The sequence below is a fragment of the Podarcis tiliguerta genome (assembly GCF_965153285.1).
Source record: "Podarcis tiliguerta genome assembly, chromosome: 14".
Classification (NCBI taxonomy): Eukaryota; Metazoa; Chordata; class Lepidosauria; order Squamata; family Lacertidae; genus Podarcis; species Podarcis tiliguerta.
Window position 1 is genome coordinate 46,955,728 of NC_139547.1, and position 22,574 is coordinate 46,978,301.

General features: G+C 51.0%; 2 protein-coding genes across 2 annotated transcripts in view; both read left to right on the plus strand.

Moving 5' to 3' along the window:
• The first annotated feature begins 204 nt into the window (after nt 1-204).
• GRAP (GRB2 related adaptor protein) overlaps nt 205-22,574 on the plus strand; it is a 38,053-nt gene continuing 15,683 nt past the window's right edge. The window contains exons 1-3 of the mRNA XM_083413802.1: nt 205-490; nt 7,781-7,878; nt 11,956-12,078. Coding sequence (XP_083269928.1) covers nt 413-490; nt 7,781-7,878; nt 11,956-12,078 — 299 coding nt within the window. The 5' untranslated portion in view covers nt 205-412. The remainder of the gene's footprint in view (nt 491-7,780; nt 7,879-11,955; nt 12,079-22,574) is intronic.
• The window catches only part of LOC310664458 (uncharacterized protein), a 541,032-nt gene continuing 531,014 nt past the window's right edge, over nt 12,557-22,574 (plus strand). The window contains exon 1 of the mRNA XM_083413668.1: nt 12,557-17,281. Within this exon, the coding sequence (XP_083269794.1) occupies nt 12,980-14,170 (1,191 nt within the window). The 5' untranslated portion in view covers nt 12,557-12,979 and the 3' untranslated portion in view covers nt 14,171-17,281. The remainder of the gene's footprint in view (nt 17,282-22,574) is intronic.

A 22,574-nucleotide genomic window follows, 5' to 3' on the forward strand; every position in this document is an offset into this window, starting at 1 on the left:
AAGGGGTCACTCTTTGCAGCTGTCATTTCCTGGTCCCCTCTCTCCGTCCCACAACTACACCCTCAAAGGCAACCTTATTCAAATACATTTCCTGTCTCATTTCACACATCGTTTCCCCCCCCCCCCTTCCTTTAATCTTTTTCTCTCACTTCACTTAACCAACTCCGGGGCCTGCCCAAAGAGACAGAAAGCAAAACTCTGGGGTGTTTGTGAGCTGATGAGACAGAAGAAAGCTGGACCCGCAGCTTCTCAAAATACATATATTCATCTATCTGCCGCCACCTCCCACCGGTTGCTGGATTAGCGGACTAGCCTTCGAGGTTTCAGCTGCAGAACGCCAACAAGGTAGAACAAGCAGGGGAGGTATATTTTTCGAGGCCCCTCCCGGCTCGGAGGAGGACCCAGAGCGAGGATGGAGGCCGTGGCCTTGTACAACTTCCAGGCTGATGAGAAGGACGAATTGCCATTTAAGAAGGGGGACACCCTGAAGGTATTGTTGCTGTACTGTAATGATGATGATGATCACCAAGTTTGCCATCTGGAGAGGGATCTGTGAGAGCTGGGAAGACTCACTTCTTTGTATGTCCAAATCAAAAAATAGTCCAGTAGCACCTTAGAGACCAACTAAGTTTGTTCTAGGTATATACCTAGAACAGATGTTCTAGGTGTGCAAGCACACGAAGGCTTATACTGTACCTAGAACAAGCTCAGTCGGTTTCTAAGGTCCTACTGGACTATTTTTAAAAAAATTATTTTGACTGCGTCAGATCAACATGTCTATCTACCTGAATCTAGATTCTTTGTATGTGTATTGAAAATTAAGATATACCGTATTTTTCTGTGTATAAGACTAGGTTTTCCCCCATAAAAAAAATGTCCAAAATTAGGGGGCGTCTTATACACAGATACATCTCCCCCCCCCATTTTCTTAAATCTGAGTCCCCAGAAATAGGGGGCGTCTTATACATGGGGACACCTTATAGACAGGAAAATATGGTAATTAATGATAGCTACATCCATATAATTTTATTATTATTATTATTATTATTATTATTATTATTAGTGGTGTGTTTTTTTAATATGTCCTGTCTCTCTATTCCTTTCTTCTTCTTCTTCTTCTTCTTCTTCTTCTTCTTCTTCTTCTTCTTCTTCTTCTTCTTCTTCTCTTTCCCTCTTTCTTTTCTTGTTTTCCTCTCCTCTCTCTCTCTTGTCTTTTTCGTTCTATTTGTTTTAGATACTATTTTATTCTGTTGTGAAAACTTTAATGAAAATCTTTGGGCAGGCAAGTTTACCACCTGGGAAAATTGTGCACTTGGACCAAATCTACATACAGTATTGTTGGGGGGGGTATTGGGGGGGGGGTCCGCCTGGATGATGCCCTGAGCCTCTTCCAATTATTGGGATCCTGCATCCCAGTCTAAGAGAGGAGGTTGCCATCCTGGTCAGGGAAGCTTCATTATAAGGCAATGGCTTTCGCTGGCCACTCAAGGGTCCTCATCAGCATCTCAAAAGAACAAGTTGGGTTGCAAGTCCTATATCTAAGTGCCGGTGCCCTGCCAATGAGATCAGCTGCAGTGTCAATACTGTGATCATCTTATGCTCAGGTTGTATATACAGTGGTCCCTTTGTTCTTGAACATAATCTGTTCCGGGAGGCCGTTCGACTTGTTCATCCAGGGCCAATGCAATTCTGGGCTGCATCAATAGGAGTATAGCATCTAGATCAAGGGAAGTAATAGTGCCACTGTATTCTGCTCTGGTCAGACCTCACCTGGAGTACTGTGTCCAGTTCTGGGCACCACAGTTCAAGAAGGACACTGACAAACTGGAACGTGTCCAGAGGAGGGCAACCAAAATGGTCAAAGTCCTGGAAATGATGCCTTATGAGGATCGGCTAAGGGAGCTGGGCATGTTTAGCCTGGAGAAGAGGAGGTTAAGGGGTGATATGATAGCCATGTTCAAATATATAAGAGGATGTCACATAGAGGAGGGAGAAAGGTTGTTTTCTGCTGCTCCAGAGAAGCGGACACGGAGCAATGGATCCAAACTACAAGAAAGAAGATTCCACCTAAACATTAGGAAGAACTTCCTGACAGTAAGAGCTGTTTGACAGTGGAATTTGCTGCCAAGGAGTGTGGTGGAGTCTCCTTCTTTGGAGGTCTTTAAGCAGAGTCTTGACAACCATATGTCAGGAGTGCTCTGATGGTGTTTCCTGCTTGGCAGGGGGTTGGACTCGATGGCCCTTGTGGTCTCTTCCAACTCTATGATTCTATGATTCTATGACAGGCAGACTTCAGGTTGCAGGATCTGCTTGGGGTTTTACCATAATTCTGAGATCCACCACTTGGAGTCAGGCACATTTAGGTTTGATGAGGCCCTAAGCTACTGAAGGTCATGGGGCCCCTTATGTGTCCAGCTGTCCTTTGTCAACAACAAATTGTCATTGTTTTTTGTGTTGAATATATGCTATATGGTAATTTATGGACCTAATACAGTGGTACCTCGGGTTAAGTACTTAATTCGTTCCGGAGGTCCGTTCTTAACCTGAAACTGTTCTGAAGCACCACTTTAGCTAATGGGGCCTCCTGCTGCCACTGTGCCATCGGAGCACAATTTCTGTTCTTATCCTGAAGCAAAGTTCTTAACCTGAAGCACTATTTCTGGGTTAGCAGAGGCTGTAACCTGAAGCGTATCTAACCCGAGGTACCACTGTAGGTATCTAAAGCCATTTGCCCATGTTGCCATGCAACCAGTCCATGCAGAATGTAGGCACCCTATATATAGAAATGAGCAAACATAAACATATTTTAGGGAGCAGGCTAGCAGGCAGGGGCCATTACTTACATCACAGGAGCCTACACAACACAAAACACAGTTGCTGTTTGTAGGTTTTATTTTATTTGTTTTCTATCTTATATTTTGGAAATGTACATCCAGGTGGTTTTTTTCCCCCCTTTAATTTTTTTGGGGGGGCCCCAAGAGAGTGGGGCCCTAAGCTATAGTTTGTTTAGCTTATACATAAATCCAGCACTGGCAAAGCTAAAGGACCTGGTGTCTCTGAGCAACCGCTGAGCTGCACAGCCTGGGGTTTGCTTTAGATGTTCAGCTGAGGTTTTGCTGAACTCACCATCCTTTCACACCAACATCTATTTCTGGCTACCCAGAGGTCTCTTCGTTTTAGCAGTCTAATGAGGACAGGGCTCCATTGAACCACTGAAATTCACAGGCTTAAATGAGCCATGCCCATTAATTTCAGTGGGCCTTCTCGGAGTAGAGCTTACCTTGACACAACCCGCAGGCTTGAACACACCAGCACACAGTGCTATAATTCCCAGGCTGGGTCAAGTCTCAGTCCCTCATTCCCAGGGAACTCTGGGAATGGTAGCTCTGGGAATGGAGAGCCAGTGTGGTGTTAAGAGCAGTAAACTCGTAATCTGGGGAACCGGGTTTGATTCCCCGCTCCTCCACATGCAGCTACTGGGTGACCTTGGGCCAGTCACACTTCTCTGAAGTCTCTCAGCCCCACTCACCTCACAGAGTGTTTGTTGTGGGGGAGGAAGGGAAAGGAGAATGTTAGCCGCTTTGAGACTCCTGAAGGGGAGTGAAAGGCGGGGTATCAAATCCAAACTCTTCTTCTTCTTCTTCTTCTTCTTCTTCTTCTTCTTCTTCTTCTTCTTCTTCTTCTTCTTAGGGAACAGGGGTCTCCTAACGACTCTCAGCACCCTGAACAAACTATTTTTCCCAGGAAAGGCTGAGGTGAAAGGGGGGGGGAGGGACGGAGGGAGGGAGACTGGCCCAAGGTCACACACTGAACATAATGGCTGAGTGAGATGATTTGAACTCAGATCTCCCTAGTCCTACTCGTCTTCTTCTTTTTAAAGAGTATATTTATACCACATTCTTCCAGTCACAGGTTACTCAGAGCGGCTTACCAATCTGTCAGTTTCATTTCCTCACACCAGGCGCACATTTTTCCTGTCGTATATATTTGCACATGCAACTTTGCCCAGTCGATGCCTTGCTAGAGTTTCCAGCACCCTTCGCAAACTACAGATCCCAGGATTCTTTGCGGAAGGGTGTGCTTTAAATGTGCCTCAAAAGTTTAAATGTACGTTGCATATTCAGCCCCATATTTGTGTAGCGGTTAGACCTCCGGGGAGGGCAGGGTTCAAATACTCACTCAGAAACAAAGCACCACTGGATGTAAAGGTAAAGGGACCCCTGACCATTAGGTCCAGTCGTGACCGACTCTGGGGTTGCGGCACTCATCTCGCTTTACTGGCCAAGGGAGTCGGCGTACAGCTTCCGGGTCATGTGGCCAGCATGACTGAGCCACTTCCTTCAAACCAGAGCAGCGCACGGAAATGCCGTTTACCTTCCTGCCGGAGTGGTACCTATTTATCTACTTGCACTTTGACGTGCTTTTGAACTGCTAGGTTGGCAGGAGCAGGGACCGAGCAACGGGAGCTCACCCCATCGCGAGGATTTGAACCGCCGACCTTCTGATCGGCAAGTCCTAGGCTCTGTGGTTTAACCCACAGCGCCACCCGCGTCCCTACCACTGGATGATTTGGGGGCAAATCATTCTCTCTCTCGGCCCTATCCCACCTCGCAGGGTTGTTGTGACAGTGAAATGGCCACCTTGAAGGAAAGTTGGGCTATCACTGCCAAGAAGGATGTAAGTAAATAGAGACTGAAAGAGACTTTGACAAGAGTCAGGGAGCAACAATAGCACAGCGGCAGAGCTTTGTGTATAAAAAGTCACAGGTTCAATTCCTGGCGTCTTCAGGATCAAGTAAGAAAAGGTTATGGGAAACGGTTTTCTCTGCCTGAGGCCCTGGATTGCTACTGCCATTTGACAATACAACCCTAGATGGACAAACAGGGCTACTAGAGATGGAGGAGAAACGTGATTCCGTTCACTTTTTAAAGTGAATTTCTTTATTTTGTACTTTCCGGGCAAAATGCACAAATTGAAGCAGAGCCATCCTTCAAAATTCACGCTTCTCCAAATTTCGCAGTGCATTTCTCCCGCCAAGTCATGAGTGCGAAACTGCACATACATTAGTGATGTTAACATACAGAAATGCATCATATTAGGGGAAATGGATGGGGAGGGGAATATTTATATCAGCTATCATCTTCATTTCTCAGCTTGCAGTCAACAGACCTTTTAAATGTTTTATAACAATTTTAAAACGATGACCGTGAAATTCACATCAATGCAACTGAGAAACGCAACATTTATATAGCAGGCAATTCATAAGCGGTTTAACACAGATGGCCATGTTTTCTGAAAATTGCCACTTCCTCTGTCTGTCAAACCCACATGCAAAAATGTGCCGGTAATTTTTCATGAGTATATTGAACACCCACACCCACAAATTACTGCAGAAATTTAAAGAAATGAATTTGCAATTGGAAAAATTGAGGACCGTGGAGAACTGAAATTGATGGATTGGTTCATCCATGCTTGCCACCATAGGGGCCAGATCACAGGGGCCCTGGATGCCCAAGCACCCACAAAATTCCCCATGAAGGGGCTGGTCACCCACAAATTTCAGTGCATGGCACCCACGGCCCCGGGCCCCCACGGTTGTGGGGCCAAGCTTGCACTAGCGCTTGCTATGATGGCTAGATTCAGCATCTGCCAACAGTGGCCTTTGAATGCTTCACATGAGTCCACAGTGAAATGCAGCAGCAAAAAGAGCTAATGCTATTCTAGGCTGCATCAACAGAAGTCCAGATCAAGGGAAGTCATAGGTAAAGGGACCCCTGACCATTAGGTCCAGTCGTGGACGACTCTGGGGTTGCAGCGCTCATCTCGCTTTATTGGCCGAGGGAGCCGGCGTACAGCTTCCGGGTCATGTGGCCAGCAGGACTAAGCCGCTTCTGGCGAACCAGAGCAGCGCACAGAAACGCCGTTTACCTTCCCGCTGGAGTGGTACCTATTTATCTCCTTGCACTTTGACGTGCTTTCAAACTGCTAGGTTGGCAGGAGCAGGGACCAAGCAATGGGAGCTCACCCCGTCGTGGGGATTCGAACCGCCGACCTTCTGATCGGCAAGTCCTAGGCTCTGTGGTTTAACCCACAGCACCACCCGCATCATAGTAGCACTCTATTGTGCCTTGGTCAGACCACACCTGGAATACTGTGTCCAATTCTGGATGCCACAGTTTAAGAAGGATGTTGACAAGCCGGAATGTGTGCAAAGGAGGGCGACCCAAGATGATCAAGGGTCCGGAAACTAAGCCTTATGATGAATGGTTGAAGGAGCTGGGTATGTTTAGCCTGGAAAAGAGGAGACTGAGAGGAGATGGCCATGAAGGATGGAGCAAGCTTCTTTTCTCCTACTCTGGAGGGTAGGACTCAAACCAATAGGTTCAACCTTTCCATGGAGGCGCAGGTTGCAGCCACAGCAAAGGTGGAATTTTTCCATCTCTGCCGTATTAAGCAGTTGGTCCCTTACCTTTCTTGCCCTGATCTGGTCACAGTGATTATTGTGACTCGCTCTACGCGGGGCTGCTCTTGAAGCTGATCCAGAAACTCCAGCGGGTGCCACAGTTTAAGAAGGATGTTGACAAGTTGCAACGGGTGCAGAGGAGGGCGACCAGAATGATCAAGGGTCTGGAAACTAAGCCTGATGAGGAACGGTTGAAGGAGCTGGGTATGTTTAGCCTGGAAAAGAGGAGACAGAGAGGAGATATGAGAGCCATCTTCAAACATCTCAAGGACGATGGAGCAAGCTTATTTTCTCCCTCTCTGAAGAGTACGACTCAAATCAATGGCTTCAAGTTACAAGAAAGAAGATTCTGATGAAACATCAGGAAGAACTTATAGCTTTTGAGTAGTGAAACCATCTCCCTCAGGAGGTTGTGGACTCTCCTTCCTTGGAGGGGTTTTTGAGGAGCGCTTGGGTGGCCATCTGTCATGGATGTTTTAGCTGAGATTCCTGGGTTGGACTAGATGACCCTTGGGTCCCTTCCAACTCTACAGCCCAAATGTTCTCACGGCCCTGATGGCTCCTTCCTGCTTTGCATCAGCTTGCCTGCAGCCCGCTCTGCTCTGCTGGTCACCCGGGGAATTCTTTCGGTGCCCAGAGAGTCCCCCAGAGAAATCTCAGTTCCTGTTTTCGCAGCTGAGAGCTGCTTTTCACAATAACGTGGGGGGGTGGGTGAGTGGGGGGAATCAGCCAGAAAAGCAAATGGGGCACCTGACGTTTCAAGGATACGGGTTAATCATATATGTACACATAAACTACTCAGGTTGCCCAGTTCGAAAGAAAGAGCCAAAGTGCTATCCTACAGAGGGGCAGTATGGTGTAGTGGTTAGGGTGGTAGAACAGGGTTGAAATCCCCACTCGGCTAGGTTGCATGCTGGGTGACTTAGACTGTGAGGGGAGAGAGACTTTGTGCAGGTCATCAAGGATAGCTCAGTCAGTATATATGATGCAAACGACTAATAATTATAAATAGCTTTATTAATATGAAATTAAGTGTTATAACCTGTACAATGCAATTGTAGTTAATATAATGCATTTTTTAATGTAATGTCAATATCACCATACAGTAGAAGTCCACACTGTTCATTGGGACAGCAGGCCTTTGTACCCTGTTATACTTAGTGAGTTTAAAAGACGGTATTTCTTTCTTTCGGTATAATTTTTTGGGGGTCCCCAAGAGAGTGGGACCCTTAGCTATAGCTTGTTTAGCTTATATGTTAATCCGGCACTGCCTTCAAGCTAACAGCTGCTCCTTTTTCTCTCCTTTGGATTCCACAGATCCTGAACATGGAAGATGACCTGAACTGGTACAAAGCAGAACTCTTCGGCACCGAAGGATTCATCCCCAAAAACTACATCAAGATGAAACCTCACCCGTAAGCAGCACCTGTTTGTTCCTTTCCTTGCTTTATTTCAAAGCGTTTATGGATCGCTTAGTCTTTAAAAAGTACGGTAACCTTGCCAGGAAAACAAACCCAGGTGTCTTTCCTCCTGGGAAGCCCTGATCTCAGCACAGCTTAGCCGAGACCAACCCTGTCCCAGTGGCCCAAAGGCTGCTGCGCATTTAACAACAGCCAGACACACCAATACTATCCAACTGGTGAAGATTAAGAAGATTTAAGGTGGGGGTGGGGGAGTTATGGACACCTCCAGATATTGCTGGACTCCCAGGTTCTATCGACCGCATCCTGCATGGCCGATACCAGTGGTGTAGCGTGGGGGGTGCAGGGGGGGGGCTGGCCGCACCGGGCGCAACATCTGGGGGGGGCGCTCGCACTCGCAGCTCTCTGCCCCTACCTGGCTCACTCACTCTCTCTCACTGCAGTGCTGGCTGTGCGAATCCGATCCGAGCCGCCAGGTCGCCGCCCACTGTGGAGGGGAGGGTGCCAGGCGTGCGGTGCGGAGAGAGAGCGAGGGACTATCTGGGGGAGGGACAGTGCAGCGGGGGGGGGGGCGCAAATTACTTGCCTTGCCCCGGGTGCTGACAACCCACGCAACGCCACTGGCCGATACTCAGTTATGATGGGAGTTGTAGCCCAGCGACAAAATCTGGCGGGCCACAGGGTTTTACCCTGAACATTGCCCCATCGCATTTGACAATTGCATTTGGCACCTGCTGCAAGTGGTCTTCTTTCAGGAATCCACAATCAATCAGCACTTGGAAGGGGGAAAGAGAGCAGGGCAATGAATGAACAAGATGCAAAACACATTAGCTTGTGGGTGGACGTTGTATTTCTTTGGAACAAACAAGTAAGCAAATGCAATAACGCTGGATAAATTTTCTCCCCCCCCCCCCATCCCATCCTACACTAGTTTCCAAGGAAAGCTTGCTTAAAGATTGCCTAGCGCAGATACAGCCTTGGCATTTATTTTATGGTTTAGTGGTACCACGGGTTACATACGCTTCAGGTTACAGACTCCACTAACCCAGAAATAGTACCTCGGGTTAAGAACTTTGCTTCAGGATGAGAACAGAAATCGTGCAGCGGCAGCGCAGCGGCAGCAGGAGTCCCCATTAGCTAAAGTGGTGCTTCAGGTTAAGAACAGTTTCAGGTTAAGAACGGACCTCCGGAACAAATTAAGTTCTTAACCCAAGGTACCACTGTACTTGATTTTATTTCGAAACAAACAAAAAGTTGGTACATTTCACTTCTGTGCCACGGCTCATGGATTTCAGAAGATCGGACTCTTGGTTAAAAGCCCAGGAGCAGACCAGAACTGAGCATGTTGCTTCGCTGCAGTTATTGTGGTGGTGGTTGTTTCCCAGTCAGCTGGCAATCCTAACGTCCAGTTCAGGGATTCATAATAATGACAACCACCTACAGCCACAACAAGAAGGACAACCCCTAGCCATGCCCTCCTTAAGAGAGTCCAAAAATACAGGTAATTGCTTGGGTCTGTTATTTATTTTATCTTCTCCCATTTCTATCCCACCCTTCCTCTCAAAGGGTGATGACTAGTGTTCTTCCAATCTCCTCTGTAAAGGAAACCAGATCTAGGGTGCAACCTGCAGTATGTGTTGGGTCCTCAGTGTACTGCAACAGCCCCATGGTTGTCCTGGTGGCCAGATTTTTCTATGACTCCATGAGGTCCTGAGCCGGCCCAGACAAGGCAGCATCGACATGGATTTTGAGGTCCCCCAGAACTAAGTGTCCTGGGATTCCCTGACACCACAGCAGAGTCCGCTTCCACCAGCTCAGTCAGGGAGGTGGTTGGAGGGCAGGCTTGGAGGTACACCAACGCGATTGCTGTTCCGTCTCTGCCCCCCAACCAGTGGCGTAGCGTGGGGGTGCAGGGGGGGGGCCGGCCGCACCGGGCGCAACATCTGGGGGGGGCGCTCGCACTCGCAGCTCTCTGCCCCTACCTGGCTCACTCACTCTCTCTCACTGCAGTGCTGGCTGTGTGAATCCGATCCAAGCCGCCGGGTCACCGCCCACTGTGGAGGGGAGGGTGCCAGGCGTGCGGTGCGGAGAGAGAGCGAGGGACTATCTGGGGGAGGGACAGTGCAGCGGGGGGGGAGCAAATTACTTGCCTTGCCCCGGGTGCTGACAACCCACGCTACGCCACTGCCCCCAACACCAAGGCCAAACCCTTGCGTCTCACTCCCAGGTAAACTAGCCTATGATTCCCAGGTCACTGGGTAAAGACTATGCAGTCTTACTGCAATCCTAAGCATTTTACTCAGAAGCAAGTCCCACAGCACCGGCTGTGGCTGTAGAGACCAATACAGGAGAGACATGTTTTGTTGCATCTGGGGCAGGTGAAGGTTTCCGGTTCTGCTGCTGCAAATGCACCAGGCCATTACTTCTATCTTCACCCCTTCCAGCGCTTATTCCTCCTCTGATCACTGCTATGGGTGCACGACCTGTCGGTCTCCAGGGATTCCCACACAGCGGGTTGATGCTGCCAACAGGGCTGTCTTACCCATAGAGGCTAGTGGCGCAGGATGCCAGGGCGCCAAGTTCTGGAGGGCGCCAGGGAAGAGGCGGAGGCTGGATGCGGCACCTCGTGGCATCAGCTCGCTGCCCTCACCTGCCTCTGCCATGCCATGAAGCAGTGCTGCACCCAGAGCCTCCGTCTGCCATGCCCACCAGTGGTGTAGCGTGGGGGGTGCAGAGGGGGCCGGCCGCACCGGGCGCAACATCTGGGGGGGGCGCTCGCACTCGCAGCTCTCTGCCCCTACCTGGCTCACTCACTCTCTCTCACTGCAGTGCTGGCTGTGCGAATCCGATCCGAGCCGCCGGGTCGCCGGGTCGCCGCCCACTGTGGAGGGGAGGGTGCCAGGCATGCGGTGCGGTGCGGAGAGAGAGTGAGGGACTATCTGGGGGAGGGACAGGGCAGCGGGGGGGGGCGCAAATTACTTGCCTTGCCCCGGGTGCTGACAACCCACGCTACGCCACTGATGCCCACCGTGGCACAGAGCAGCCAGCTGAGCTGGAAGGCACTGCGTCCAGCCTCCCCCTCTTCCCCGCCGGTGGAGCCGCCCTCCAGCCACTGCCCGCCTCCTCCAGCCCTGCTGGCAGCGCCGTCCTCCCTAAAATAACTCTAGGAAACGGAGGGGGCGTGCCGGAGGGAGCTTTGCACCATGGCGCCGGATATGCTTAAGACAGCCCTGGTTGCCAACCTGTCACATTTCCAGACGTCTTTGTAACGCAGAGTCAGTCTGCCAGCAGGCCCGGTGCCTGAAGCCAACTTCCTTGGAGATCTCGTTCTTCTCATTATTCCAAAGACAGCTTGGCTTGCAATATTCCGCTCTGTCTCCTGCTTGTCCCCCAACCCTTTCTGTTCCTGGTGATTACGGATTCACTTGCGCAAAATAGGAGAGCTTGTTCATGGCCTTGACACTGCGGCAGGTGACCTCAGAGCAAGAAAATAATGGTCTCAGCTCTTTGGCCCTCTACTCTATGCGACCTAGGACCCACATACCTACGGGACCGCCTCTCCTGGTATGCCCTGCGGAGGACCTTAAGGTCCACAAATGACAACACTTTGGAAGTCCCAAGTCACAAGGTGGTTAGATTGGTCTCAATTAGGACCAGGGCCTTTTCAGTACTGGCCCCGACTTGGTGGAACGCTCTGTCACAAGAGACTAGGGCCCTGCGGGACTTGACATCTTTCTGCAGGGCCTGCAAGGCAGAGCTGTTCCGTCTGGCCTTTGGTTTGGACTCAGTCTGACCCTTATGTTTCCCTCCCCTTATGGTCTTGATTTATCGGCTACTTTTAAAATGAGGCTGCATTTTAAATTGCATTTTAACCTGTATTTTAAATTGGTTTTCTTCTTCTTCTTTTCTTTCCCCCCTATTATGTTTTTACTGTGATTTTATTGGTGTTAGCTGCCCTGAGCCCAGCTCTGGCCGGGGATGGCGGGGTATAAATAAAATCTATTATTATTATTATTATTATTATTACTCTTGCCTGCCTATCACCGATCACCTCTTGGCTCTCTCACCCAGGTGGTATTCTGGAAAACTGTCCAGGCAAGAAGCTGAGGCCGTTCTCTTGAAACGTAATTTCCAGGGAGCTTTTCTTATCCGGGAAAGTGAGAGCAGCCCAGGGGATTTCTCCATCTCAGTGAAGTAAGTCAAATCCAGAGGTGTGGCAGATAACAGGCTTTTTATGTGTGGTTTGGAAGCTGCCTGTTTTGTTTGTCTTATCTTGTTCTCAGTAGTTATGGGGTGTGTGTGTCCCCCCATTGATTTAAAAGCCCATTGAATTCTTTCTATTGCAACATTTATACCACCACCCGCCTTGAGCCCCAAAAGCTGCCAGGGTAGCTTACAAAAATCAGTACTAATACGGCTCACAATCTGAAACAGACACGGCACACAAGGAAAAATGTGTGGGTGGGAGGAGGGGAAAGCAAGCTCAAACTCAGGCTACGGTTCTTAAAAGTTACAGCTGATGTCAGGAGTGGTTCTGGTTGTCTTAAAGAGCAATCCCTTCTCCATAGCATTTCATCCCTCCCTTCCACCACCCCAGATCAGATCCAGGACATTATCCACCCCAGGAGGGCAAGGGAAGTCCTGCCACACACTGGTTAATAATAATAATAATTGTTATGTACTGATGTTCTCCCCCTGGGCCAACAGGGGGATACTGTAGATAGTTTTCACTCAGGTCCACGTCAGTTATTTTAGGCGGGAAACCCTGGGTTGTTGTTGATACAATGTTGACAGCCGGCTCCTATAAAAGCAGGCCGGCTGAGCTGTTTGCAGTTCAGTTCTGTCCAGCTACAATAAAGAGCTGCTCTGGAGAAATCACTGTGTCATCTACTATGTTCGCCCACAACTTAACACTGGCGACGAGGATGGGATCGATGGACATCAGAGCACAGCCAGATGCAGCCACCCTCTGAGCAGAGCTGAATCACTGAGCTGAATCACTGAGCGAAATCACTGAACAGAACCAATTCAGAGCTGACTGTTCTGGCTAGAGCTCGGTGTTCCATCCATCGCCCTTCACGCCGGCATCGGAACCATGGCTTCACTTGTGCCTCTACCGCCATTTGCGCCAGCCTCTGAATCATGGGACTCCTACCTCGCTCGGTTCGACTGCTACCTCCAAGCCAACGAGCTGACGCAAGTATCACAGGAGCGTAAGCGGGGCCTATTCCTCAGCCTCTGTGGGCCTGAGGTGTTTGAGACGGCCCGAGCATTGGTTGCGCCTGAAGCAGTCCAGGCAACACCGTGGGACACGATCCAAGATAAGCTCCGCAACCACTATGCACCAAAGCCGTCCAAGATTGCTGCCCGCCATGCGTTCTACCACCGGAACCAGGCAGAGGGGGAGTCAATCAACAACTACACCACCGCCCTGCGACAGGCTGCAATGCACTGCGAGTTCCGAGACTTAGACGATGCCCTGATGGATCGAATCGTCTGCGGGGTCCGGGACATCCATCTGCAACGGCGTCTCCTCGCCAAGCCAGACCTCACACTACAGAAAGCCATTGAGGAGGCTGTGGCCTCAGAAGCTGCTGAACGCTCCGCCCAGGAGATCCGCAAGTCCAGCAGCCCGCGTCTTGCTAGGAAGCCAGTTCCAGTGCATCACGAAGAGGCCAGCAGTGATGAGGCATCCTCCAGTGAAGACGATGACGTGCACCAGACAAAGCGGGAGCGCAGGAAGTTCCAACAGAAGTCCAAGGGCCAACCGGAATGTGCCGGCTGCGGAGGCAACCATTCCCGTGCCAAGTGTCGATTCAGAGACGCCATCTGTAGGAAGTGTTCCAGAAGGGGCCACATCGCTAAGGTCTGCCGGTCGGCTCCGTCTGACACCCCCCCTTCACCAACTCGCAAGTCCAAGTCTTCACTCCAGTCTGCCAAGGAAAGCTGTTTCGCTCTCACCAACTGCCGCTGCCCGTCTGGAACCACGATTGGCCAAACCGACTCGCCTACGCGACGCAAGCTGAACATCACGGTGCTCATTGAAGGAGCTCCATGTGACATGGAGATCGACACCGGGTCTGCCCTGTCCATCGTGTCTTGGAGCACCATCAAAAGACTGGTACCCAGAGTGTCCAAAAGGCAACTTGACTCTCACCGCGTACACCTGAGAGACTATCAGGGAAACGACATTCCCGTGGTAGGCGTTGGCCGGTTCCGGATCGCATTCAAGGATTTTTCGGGCCTGCTCCGGTTGGTGGTGGTCGAAGGCGGCCAAGCCTCCTAGGGCTAGACTGGTTTGATGCCCTCGGCCTGGAAGTCACCGGCATCAACTGCATCTCTAACGCAGAGACTGAGGGTCTGATCAAAGACTTTGCCGAGGTTTTTGACGGCACTTTGGGGCAATATACAGGTACGCCCATCTCCTTTAGCCTTGATCCACAAGTCGCCCCCATCAAGCTAAAGCCACGCCGGGTTCCCTTCGCTCTCAAGGCTAAGGTGGACGAACAACTGGACAAGCTGATCGCCCAAGGAGTTTTGGAGCCGGTTGACCACGCCAAGTGGGAAACCCCCATCGTCACGCCTGTCAAGCCAGACGGGTCGGTGAGAATCTGCGCTGACTACAAGTGCACGATCAACAAGGCACTTCAGCAGCACGCTTATCCGGTTCCTGTTGTCCAACACCTGCTGCATTCCCTGGGTGAAGGTAAGGTCTTCGCTAAGCTGGACCTTGCCCAAGCCTATCAACAACTGCCCGTCGATGATGCCACTGCTGAAGCCCAGACGATCGTCACCCACCGAGGGGCATTCCGTTGCCGCCGGTTGCAGTTCGGGGTGAGTGTGGCTCCTGGCATCTTCCAAAGCCTTATGGAGCGTCTCCTGCAAGGGCTTCCGGGCGTGGTACCATATTTTGATGACGTCTTGGTGTCCGCAGACTCACATCAGCAGCTGTTCGAGCGCCTCCGTGCCGTGCTGACCAGGTTCCAAGAGGCTGGGCTCAAGGTAAAGAGGGAGAAGTGCCAGATCGCCGTTCCACAGGTGGAGTTCCTGGGCTATCTTATCGACGCCTCCGGACTTCACCCGACCACATCCAAGATCCGCGCTATCCAGCAGGCCCCCATCCCAAAGAACAAGACGGAGTTGCAGGCGTTCCTGGGGCTGCTGAACTTTTATAACATGTTCCTGCCCCACAAAGCCACGGTGGCTGAGCCTCTTCACCGACTCCTCAGCACAAAGACGCCTTGGTCCTGGGGTCATCGGGAGATGGCGGCCTTCAACGCGGTCAAGGCTCTCCTTTCATCGGACAGTGTGCTGGTACAGTACAGTGAATCCAGGCCGCTGGTCCTTGCCTGCGATGCCTCACCTTTTGGCATCGGCGCTGTCCTTAGTCACCGTTTTCCAGACGGAAGAGAAGCACCGCTCGCCTACTTTTCCAGGACGCTATCTCAGACGGAACGGAATTACAGCCAGCTCGACAAGGAGGCACTGGCACTTGTGGCTGGAGTGAAGAGGTTCCATGAATACCTCTATGGCAGGACTTTTGACCTCATCACTGACCACAAGCCGCTCCTGGGCCTCCTCGCCGGTGATCGTCCAACTCCACCGGTCCTCTCGCCGCGCATGCTGCGATGGACTGTTTTCCTGGCTGCCTACCACTACCGGCTCGTCCATCGCCCGGGGAAATCGATGGGCCATGCTGATGCCCTCAGCCGTTGCCCTCTTCCAGCATTTGTGGAAGACCCGGCTCCAGCTTCATCGCTCTTCCTGATTGAGGATCTTCCGGAAGCGCCTGTATCGGCTGCCACTGTGGCCTCCGCATCTGCCCAGGATCGCACCATCAGCCGTGTGCTCAACTGGGTGTGGAGGGGGTGGCCACAAGGGCCTTTTGCATCGGAGTTTCAGCCCTTCACAACCAGACAACATGAACTCTCGGCTCATCGCGGCTGTCTGCTGTGGGGAGACCGCGTCGTGATTCCCCAAAGACTCCGTCAACGCGTCCTGGAGGCTCTGCACGTTGGCCACCTGGGAATTGTCAAAATGAAGGCGTTGGCTCAGTGTTAAGTCTGGTGGCCTAACATGGACGATGCCATCACTGCCTGGGTGTCCGCCTGTCAAGCGTGCCAAGAATCAAGGCCTGCACCACCAGCAGCTAAGGGACACACCTGGGAGACGCCAAAGACACCCTGGTCGAGGGTGCACATCGATCTGGCTGGCCCCTTTCACGGCCGGACCTTTATGGTAGTGGTAGACGCCTATTCCAAATGGCTGGAGGTGGCCCTGATGCCCTCCACCATTACCGAGGCCGTCATCCGGGTGCTGCGAGGACTCTTTGCGACGCATGGGTGTCCTGATGTCCTTGTCTCCGACAACGGACCGCAGTTCACGTCAGGCACTTTTGAGCGGTATCTTTTGGGACTGGGCATCCGCCATGCCCTAACGGCACCATTTCATCCATCCAGCAACGGGCAAGCGGAGAGAATGGTGCGCTCGGCAAAAGAGGCACTGGCGCGCCTGGACCGGGGAGACTGGCACGAGCGGGTCGTCGAATACTTGTTCGTGCAACACATCACCCCTCATGCGGCCACAGGGCGGAGTCCTGCTGAACTGCTTATGGGCCGCCACCTCAGGTCACCGCTCGACCGGCTGCACCCGGACTTTGCCATGGCTGAACCCCCAGGCTGTGCCAATGCGCCACGGTCTTTTGTTCCAGGAAACCAGGTCTTTGCCCGGAACTATGTGGGGGACATTCCTTGGGTGCCAGCCACAGTAGTGGGAGTCACTGGACCTCGCTCGTACCAGGTGGCACTCGAAGACGGACGCTTGTGGCGCCGGCACATAGACCAGCTTAGGCGCAGGGTTGGGGACTTGGACACTACCGTGGTGCCCCCAACTGCGCTCGTGGCTCCAGAAGAGAAACTTACAGATGGCGAGGCTCCACCTACACCTCCCTCGCAAACTGCCAGCGTGGAGCCGAACCAAGCCGCTTCAGAGGGTCTGCCAGACTTACCACAGACTCAGACCACTCCACTTGCGGAGGCTCCATCCACAGCAGTGGATCCAGGGGATTTGGGTTCAACGCCACCTAGGGTCGCACCACAGCCTCAGCAAGAATTGGGTGGCCCTCCGGACTTGGCTACCAGTCCCCGGCGGTCTGGCAGAGTTTCCAAGCGCCCAACTTATTTAAAGGACTATGTTGTTGGACATGTATCACTGTTGGTTTAAGTATGGGAAATGTAACCGATATGCTTTGTGCCTAATTGAACCATTACGTGTAGGGCTGTATATAAGGAAACCATTACGATTGTAACTAACGCCTTATCTCGGTGGGGAGGGGTGTTATGTACTGATGTTCTCCCCCTGGGCCAACAGGGGGATACTGTAGATAGTTTTCACTCAGGTCCACGTCAGTTATTTTAGGCGGGAAACCCTGGGTTGTTGTTGATACAATGTTGATAGCCGGCTCCTATAAAAGCAGGCCGGCTGAGCTGTTTGCAGTTCAGTTCTGTCCAGCTACAATAAAGAGCTGCTCTGGAGAAATCACTGTGTCATCTACTATGTTCGCCCACAACTTAACAACAACAACAACAACAACAACAACAACAACAATAATAATAATAATAATAATTTTATTATTTGTACCCCGCCCATCTGGCTGGGTTTCCCCAGCCACTCTGGGCGGCTTCCATAGAAACCAAAAATACACTAAAATATCACAGATTAAAAACTTCCCTGAACAGGGCTGCCTTAAGATGTCTTCTGAATGTCAGGTAGTTATTTATCGCTTTGACATCTGATGGGAGGGCGTTCCACAAGGCGGGCGTCACTACCTAGAAGGCCCTCTGCCTGGTTGCCTGTAGCTTTGCTTCTCGCAATGAGGGAACCGCCAGAAGGCCCTTGGCGCTGGACCTCAGCGTCCGGGCAGAACGATGGGGGTGGAGACGCTCCTTCAGGTATACTAGACCGAGGCCATTTAGGGCTTTAAAGGTCAACACCAGCACTTTGAATTGTGCTCGGAAACGTACTGGGAGCCAATGTAGGTCTTTCAAGACCGGTGTTATGTGGTCTCGGCGGCCGCCCCCAGTCACCAGTCTAGCTGCCGCATTCTGGTTCCCTCAAACAGATGATTTGCTGACCATATGCTGCCTTGGGAGAGCTTTCCCTGAAAGAGAACTCATGCGACAGCCAAATAAATAAATGCAAATATGCAAAAACGGTACCAATATAGAAAATGTGCATCGGCTGTTGCAGATGAGGGTCCTGAGCATCCAGAGTCCAGGAAGGGCAGAAACGTCTGTGGAAATAAAGGGGAGGACTTCGTGTGCCCCTAATATTCTTTCTCCAGTTGTAGTCTAAACCACAGAGCCTCTTGGGCTTGACGATCAGAAGGTCGGCGGTTCGAATCCCCGCAACGGGGTGAGCTCCCGTTGCTCGGTCCCTGCTCCTGCCAACCTAGCAGTTCAAAAGCACGTCAAGTGCAAGTAGATAAATAGGTACCACTCCGGTGGGAAGGTAAACGGTGTTTCCGTGCGCTGCTCTGGTTTCGCCAGAAGCGGCTTAGTCATTCTGGCCACATGACCTGGAAAAACTGTCTGCGGAAAACGCCAGCTCCCTTGGCCTGTAAAGCGAGATGAGCGCCGCAACCCCAGAGTCGTCTGCGACTGGATTTAACTGTCAAGGGTCCTTTACCTTTACCTTTTTTTAGCTTGTCATAGAATCCTAGAATTGTAGAATCGGAAGGGTTCCCAAAGGCCATCTAGTCCAACCACGTGCAATCCATGCCAGACGGCTTTCCAACCCCTGCTTAAAAAACTCCAAGGAAGGGGAGTCCACAAACTCCTGAGAGAGACCATTCCATTGTCAAACAGCTCTGACCGTCAGAAAGTTTACTCAGAACCCCCTTTCTTGTAACTTGAAGCCATGGGTTCGAGTCCAGAGCAAGAGAAAGCAACCTTGCTCCATCCTCTGTATGACAGCCCTATATAAATATATAGGCTCTCTCCTCTCCCCTTTTCCGGGCTAAACATACCCAGCTCTCTTAACTGTTCCTCTTAAGGCAGGCATAGGCAAACTCGGCCCTCCAGATGTTTTGGGACTACAACTCCCATGATCCCTAGCTAACTGGACCAGTGGTCAGGGATGATGGGACTTGTAGTCCAAAACATCTGGAGGGCTGAGTTTGCCTATGCCTGCCTTAAGGCTTGGCTTCCAGACCCTTGTTGTGTAGACTGAGAGTTGTTCTTATCTGAGAGCAGCAGAGGGCGCTCTCAATGCATCACAAATAATCCAAGCGGCTTTTTCAAATGATAAACTGTATCTCTTGGCTGCCTTAAGGTTCATGCAAATCATCTGGACGGCCGAACTGTTCCCAAACACCTGCTGATCTTTTCTAGAGCTAAATTTAGTTGCCTCCTTTCTGCCATACTGGGTGGTCTTTTTTGGGAGGCGGAGGGCATTTCACATAATGATGGACTATGCCCCTGCAGGGATGGAGGCATGGGAACACCAAGGGCTCAACCACACTTAAATATTCTAGGCACAGATCCACACTTTCCTGGTCCATGTCTGAGCGCTTTCATTTCCCCCCTGCTACTTTCCCCGGGAAAATCCACGCTTCAATGGCAGTTTGGGTTTAAACCTCTTTTGTTGACCACCAGCATTACGCTTTCCATTTTTAAGTTTGGAATAGAGCAGTTGCTTTGGAAGACGATAATCAGGCATCTGTAAAGCTTTGTCGTTTGGCATGCAGAGCGTTGGCAATGAGGAACACAGAAAGAATACTTTAGATATCCTGTATGCAGTGCTTTTTTCCCTGGGTGCATTCAAGGATACAGGGACGCGGGTGGCGCTGTGGGTAAAAGCCTCAGCGCCTAGGGCTTGCCGATCGAAAGGTCAGCGGTTCGAATCCCCGCGGCGGGGTGCGTTCCCGTCGTTTGGTCCCAGTGCCTGCCAACCTAGCAGTTCGAAAGGACTCCCGGGTGCAAGTAGATAAATGGGGACCGCTTACTAGCGGGAAGGTAAACGGCGTTTCTGTGTGCGGCTCTGGCTCGCCAGATGCAGCTTGTCACGCTGGCCACGTGACCCGGAAGTGTCTGCAGACAGCGCTGGCCCCCGGCCTCTTGAGTGAGATGGGCGCACAACCCTAGAGTCTCTCAAGACTGGCCGGTACGGGCAGGGGTACCTTTACCTTTACCTTATTCAAGGATACACAGAATCAGTGCCTTTTCTTTCCAAATGTTAAAAGTGTGGCACCTTCTATAACAACTTCAGGGGGAGCAACAGCAACATTTTCTTTTTCTTTTAAAAGCACTCGAGATATGTATGGTGTTATGGATTTAAAGCGGGGAGGGAATCTCCCTGAACCCTATAAATTAACAAATGCCAGGGTTTTGATCAATTGGGATATGGATTAAAGAGCAGAACTGTGCCAAACAGGGAATTCCTGGGCTGGCCTATGCAAACCAGCCTGGCTGGCTGGCTGAAGAGCAAACCTGTTAGCAAGACAAAAGGTGTTGACGGGCCATTGGGGAGTGTGATGTTCCCAGGGTGATGTGGCTGTATGTTTGAGGGGAGAGGGAAAGGGTTTCTGGGAAGAAGAAGCAGGAAGAAGGGGCAGAGATCCATCTTTGGAGGAGGCTGGCTGCAGGCTGCTCCCTCCATGCAGGTATAAATAGGTGTCCTGCCAAATGCAAGTTGGTTCTTTTAAAATGAGATTTGGAAGTAATACAAAACACAAGTGAGCAAGAAGATTAAAGGTTTTATTCTAAACAGCAAGCAATAATAATAATAATAATTTATTATTTATACCCCGCCCATCTGGCTGGGTTTCCCCAGCCACTCTGGGCGGCTTCCAACAGAATATTAAAATACAATAACCTATTAAACATTAAAAGCTTCCCTAAACAGGAATGCCTACAGATGTCTTCTAAAAGTCTGGTAGTTGTTTTTCTCTTTGACATCTGATGGGAGGGAATTCCACAAGGCGGGTGCCACTACCGAGAAGGCCCTCTGCCTGGTTCCCTGTAACTTGGCTTCTCACAGCGAGAGAAGCGCCAGAAGGCCCTCAGCGCTGGACCTCATACCAAGCAAGCACTTCAATCTGCCACTTGGAAGCCCTCAAGAAGCGGAGAAGTGATTCTCCCAGATCGGCCGATCAGTCCATGTTGGAGCTTCTCAGAAATTCTGCCCACAACCATCCAATTTATAGCTAGCTAGCCTGTGTGGCTTGCCCGACTGGCTACGTGCAAATCATTCATTACTGGCTACATGCAGATCATTCAGTGGCCGCTCCCTCCCAATGCTTCACTTTCTCAAACATCAAAGAAGGTACTCAAAGAAGGTACGCATTACTATCACTTCCTCCCAAATGACTAGGACAGGCATCCCCAAACTCCAGGGTGTTTGGGGACTACAACTCCCATCATCCCTAGCTGGCAAGACCAGTGGTCGGGGATGATGCGAGTTGTAGTTCCAAAACATCTGGAGGGCTGAGTTTGGGGATGCCTGGACTAGTTCATTAGAGACTGCCGTTCTCATGCCATCAAAGAACTTAAACAAGAGACAGGGAGAGGGAAGGAATAGAGGCAGGAAGGGTAACCATGTCAGATCACTAACTTTCCAATACTTACCGTATTTTTCGCTCTATAAGACGCACCAGACCACAAGACGCACCTAGTTTTTGGAGGAGGAAAACAAGAAAAAAAATATTCTGAATCTCAGAAGCCAGAACAGCAAGAGGGATCGCTGTGCAGTGAAAGCAGCAATCCCTCTTGCTGTTCTGGCTTCTGGGATAGCTGTGCAGCCTGCATTCGCTCCATAAGACGCACACACATTTCCCCTTACTTTTTAGGAGGGGAAAAGTGAGTCTTATAGAGCAAAAAATACGGTATTTGTCTTCCGGATGCATTTCCCATACAATAGGCGAACAAACCATATTTCTTAAAGCCACAACAGTCTTCGCCATTTCTTCCATTCTCCGAAGAGACACAGATCCTGTGTGTTTGCCTGGGACCCTGTGGGCTCTTGCCAGCGCTCGGGAGAGAGAGGGGAAGGCACCGGGCTTTTGTGACAATATGGCAATAGGGTGCTTAAAAAAACAAAAACCCAACACACATACCGTATTTTTTGCCCTATAGGATGCACCGGCCCATAGGACACACCTAGTTTTTTGGAGGGAAAATAAAGGGGGGAATTTATCCCCCCCCCCAGCTGCAGATATATGCCCAAAGCGTGGGGAGCTCTGTTTCAGCGCGCCCCGTGCTCCGGGCAGCAGGCTGCTATCCGCAGCCTAGGGAGCCCTGCAGGAACTCCCGCGGGCTCCCACGGCTTGTGGAGATCTGCGCAAGGCCTGGAGAGCAAGAGGGGTCGGTGCGCACCGACCCCTCTCGCTCTCCACACTTCAGCGAAAGCCTGCATTCGCCCCATAGGACGCACACAGATTTCCCCTTCATTTTTGGAGGGGGAAAAGTGCGTCCTATAGGGCGAAAAATATGGTAGTATTGTCTACATCAGCTGGCAGTGGCTCTCCAAGATTTCAGGCAGGGAATCTTCTCCATTCCTACCTGGCGATGCCACTACCTGGCCACTGGGATTCGAACTCGGGACCGGCTTGCAAGGCAGCTGTTCTATGACTGAGCCACAGCCCTTCGCGGGTTGATGATGTCGTCATCCCTGCATTTGAGAGGAAAACCTCT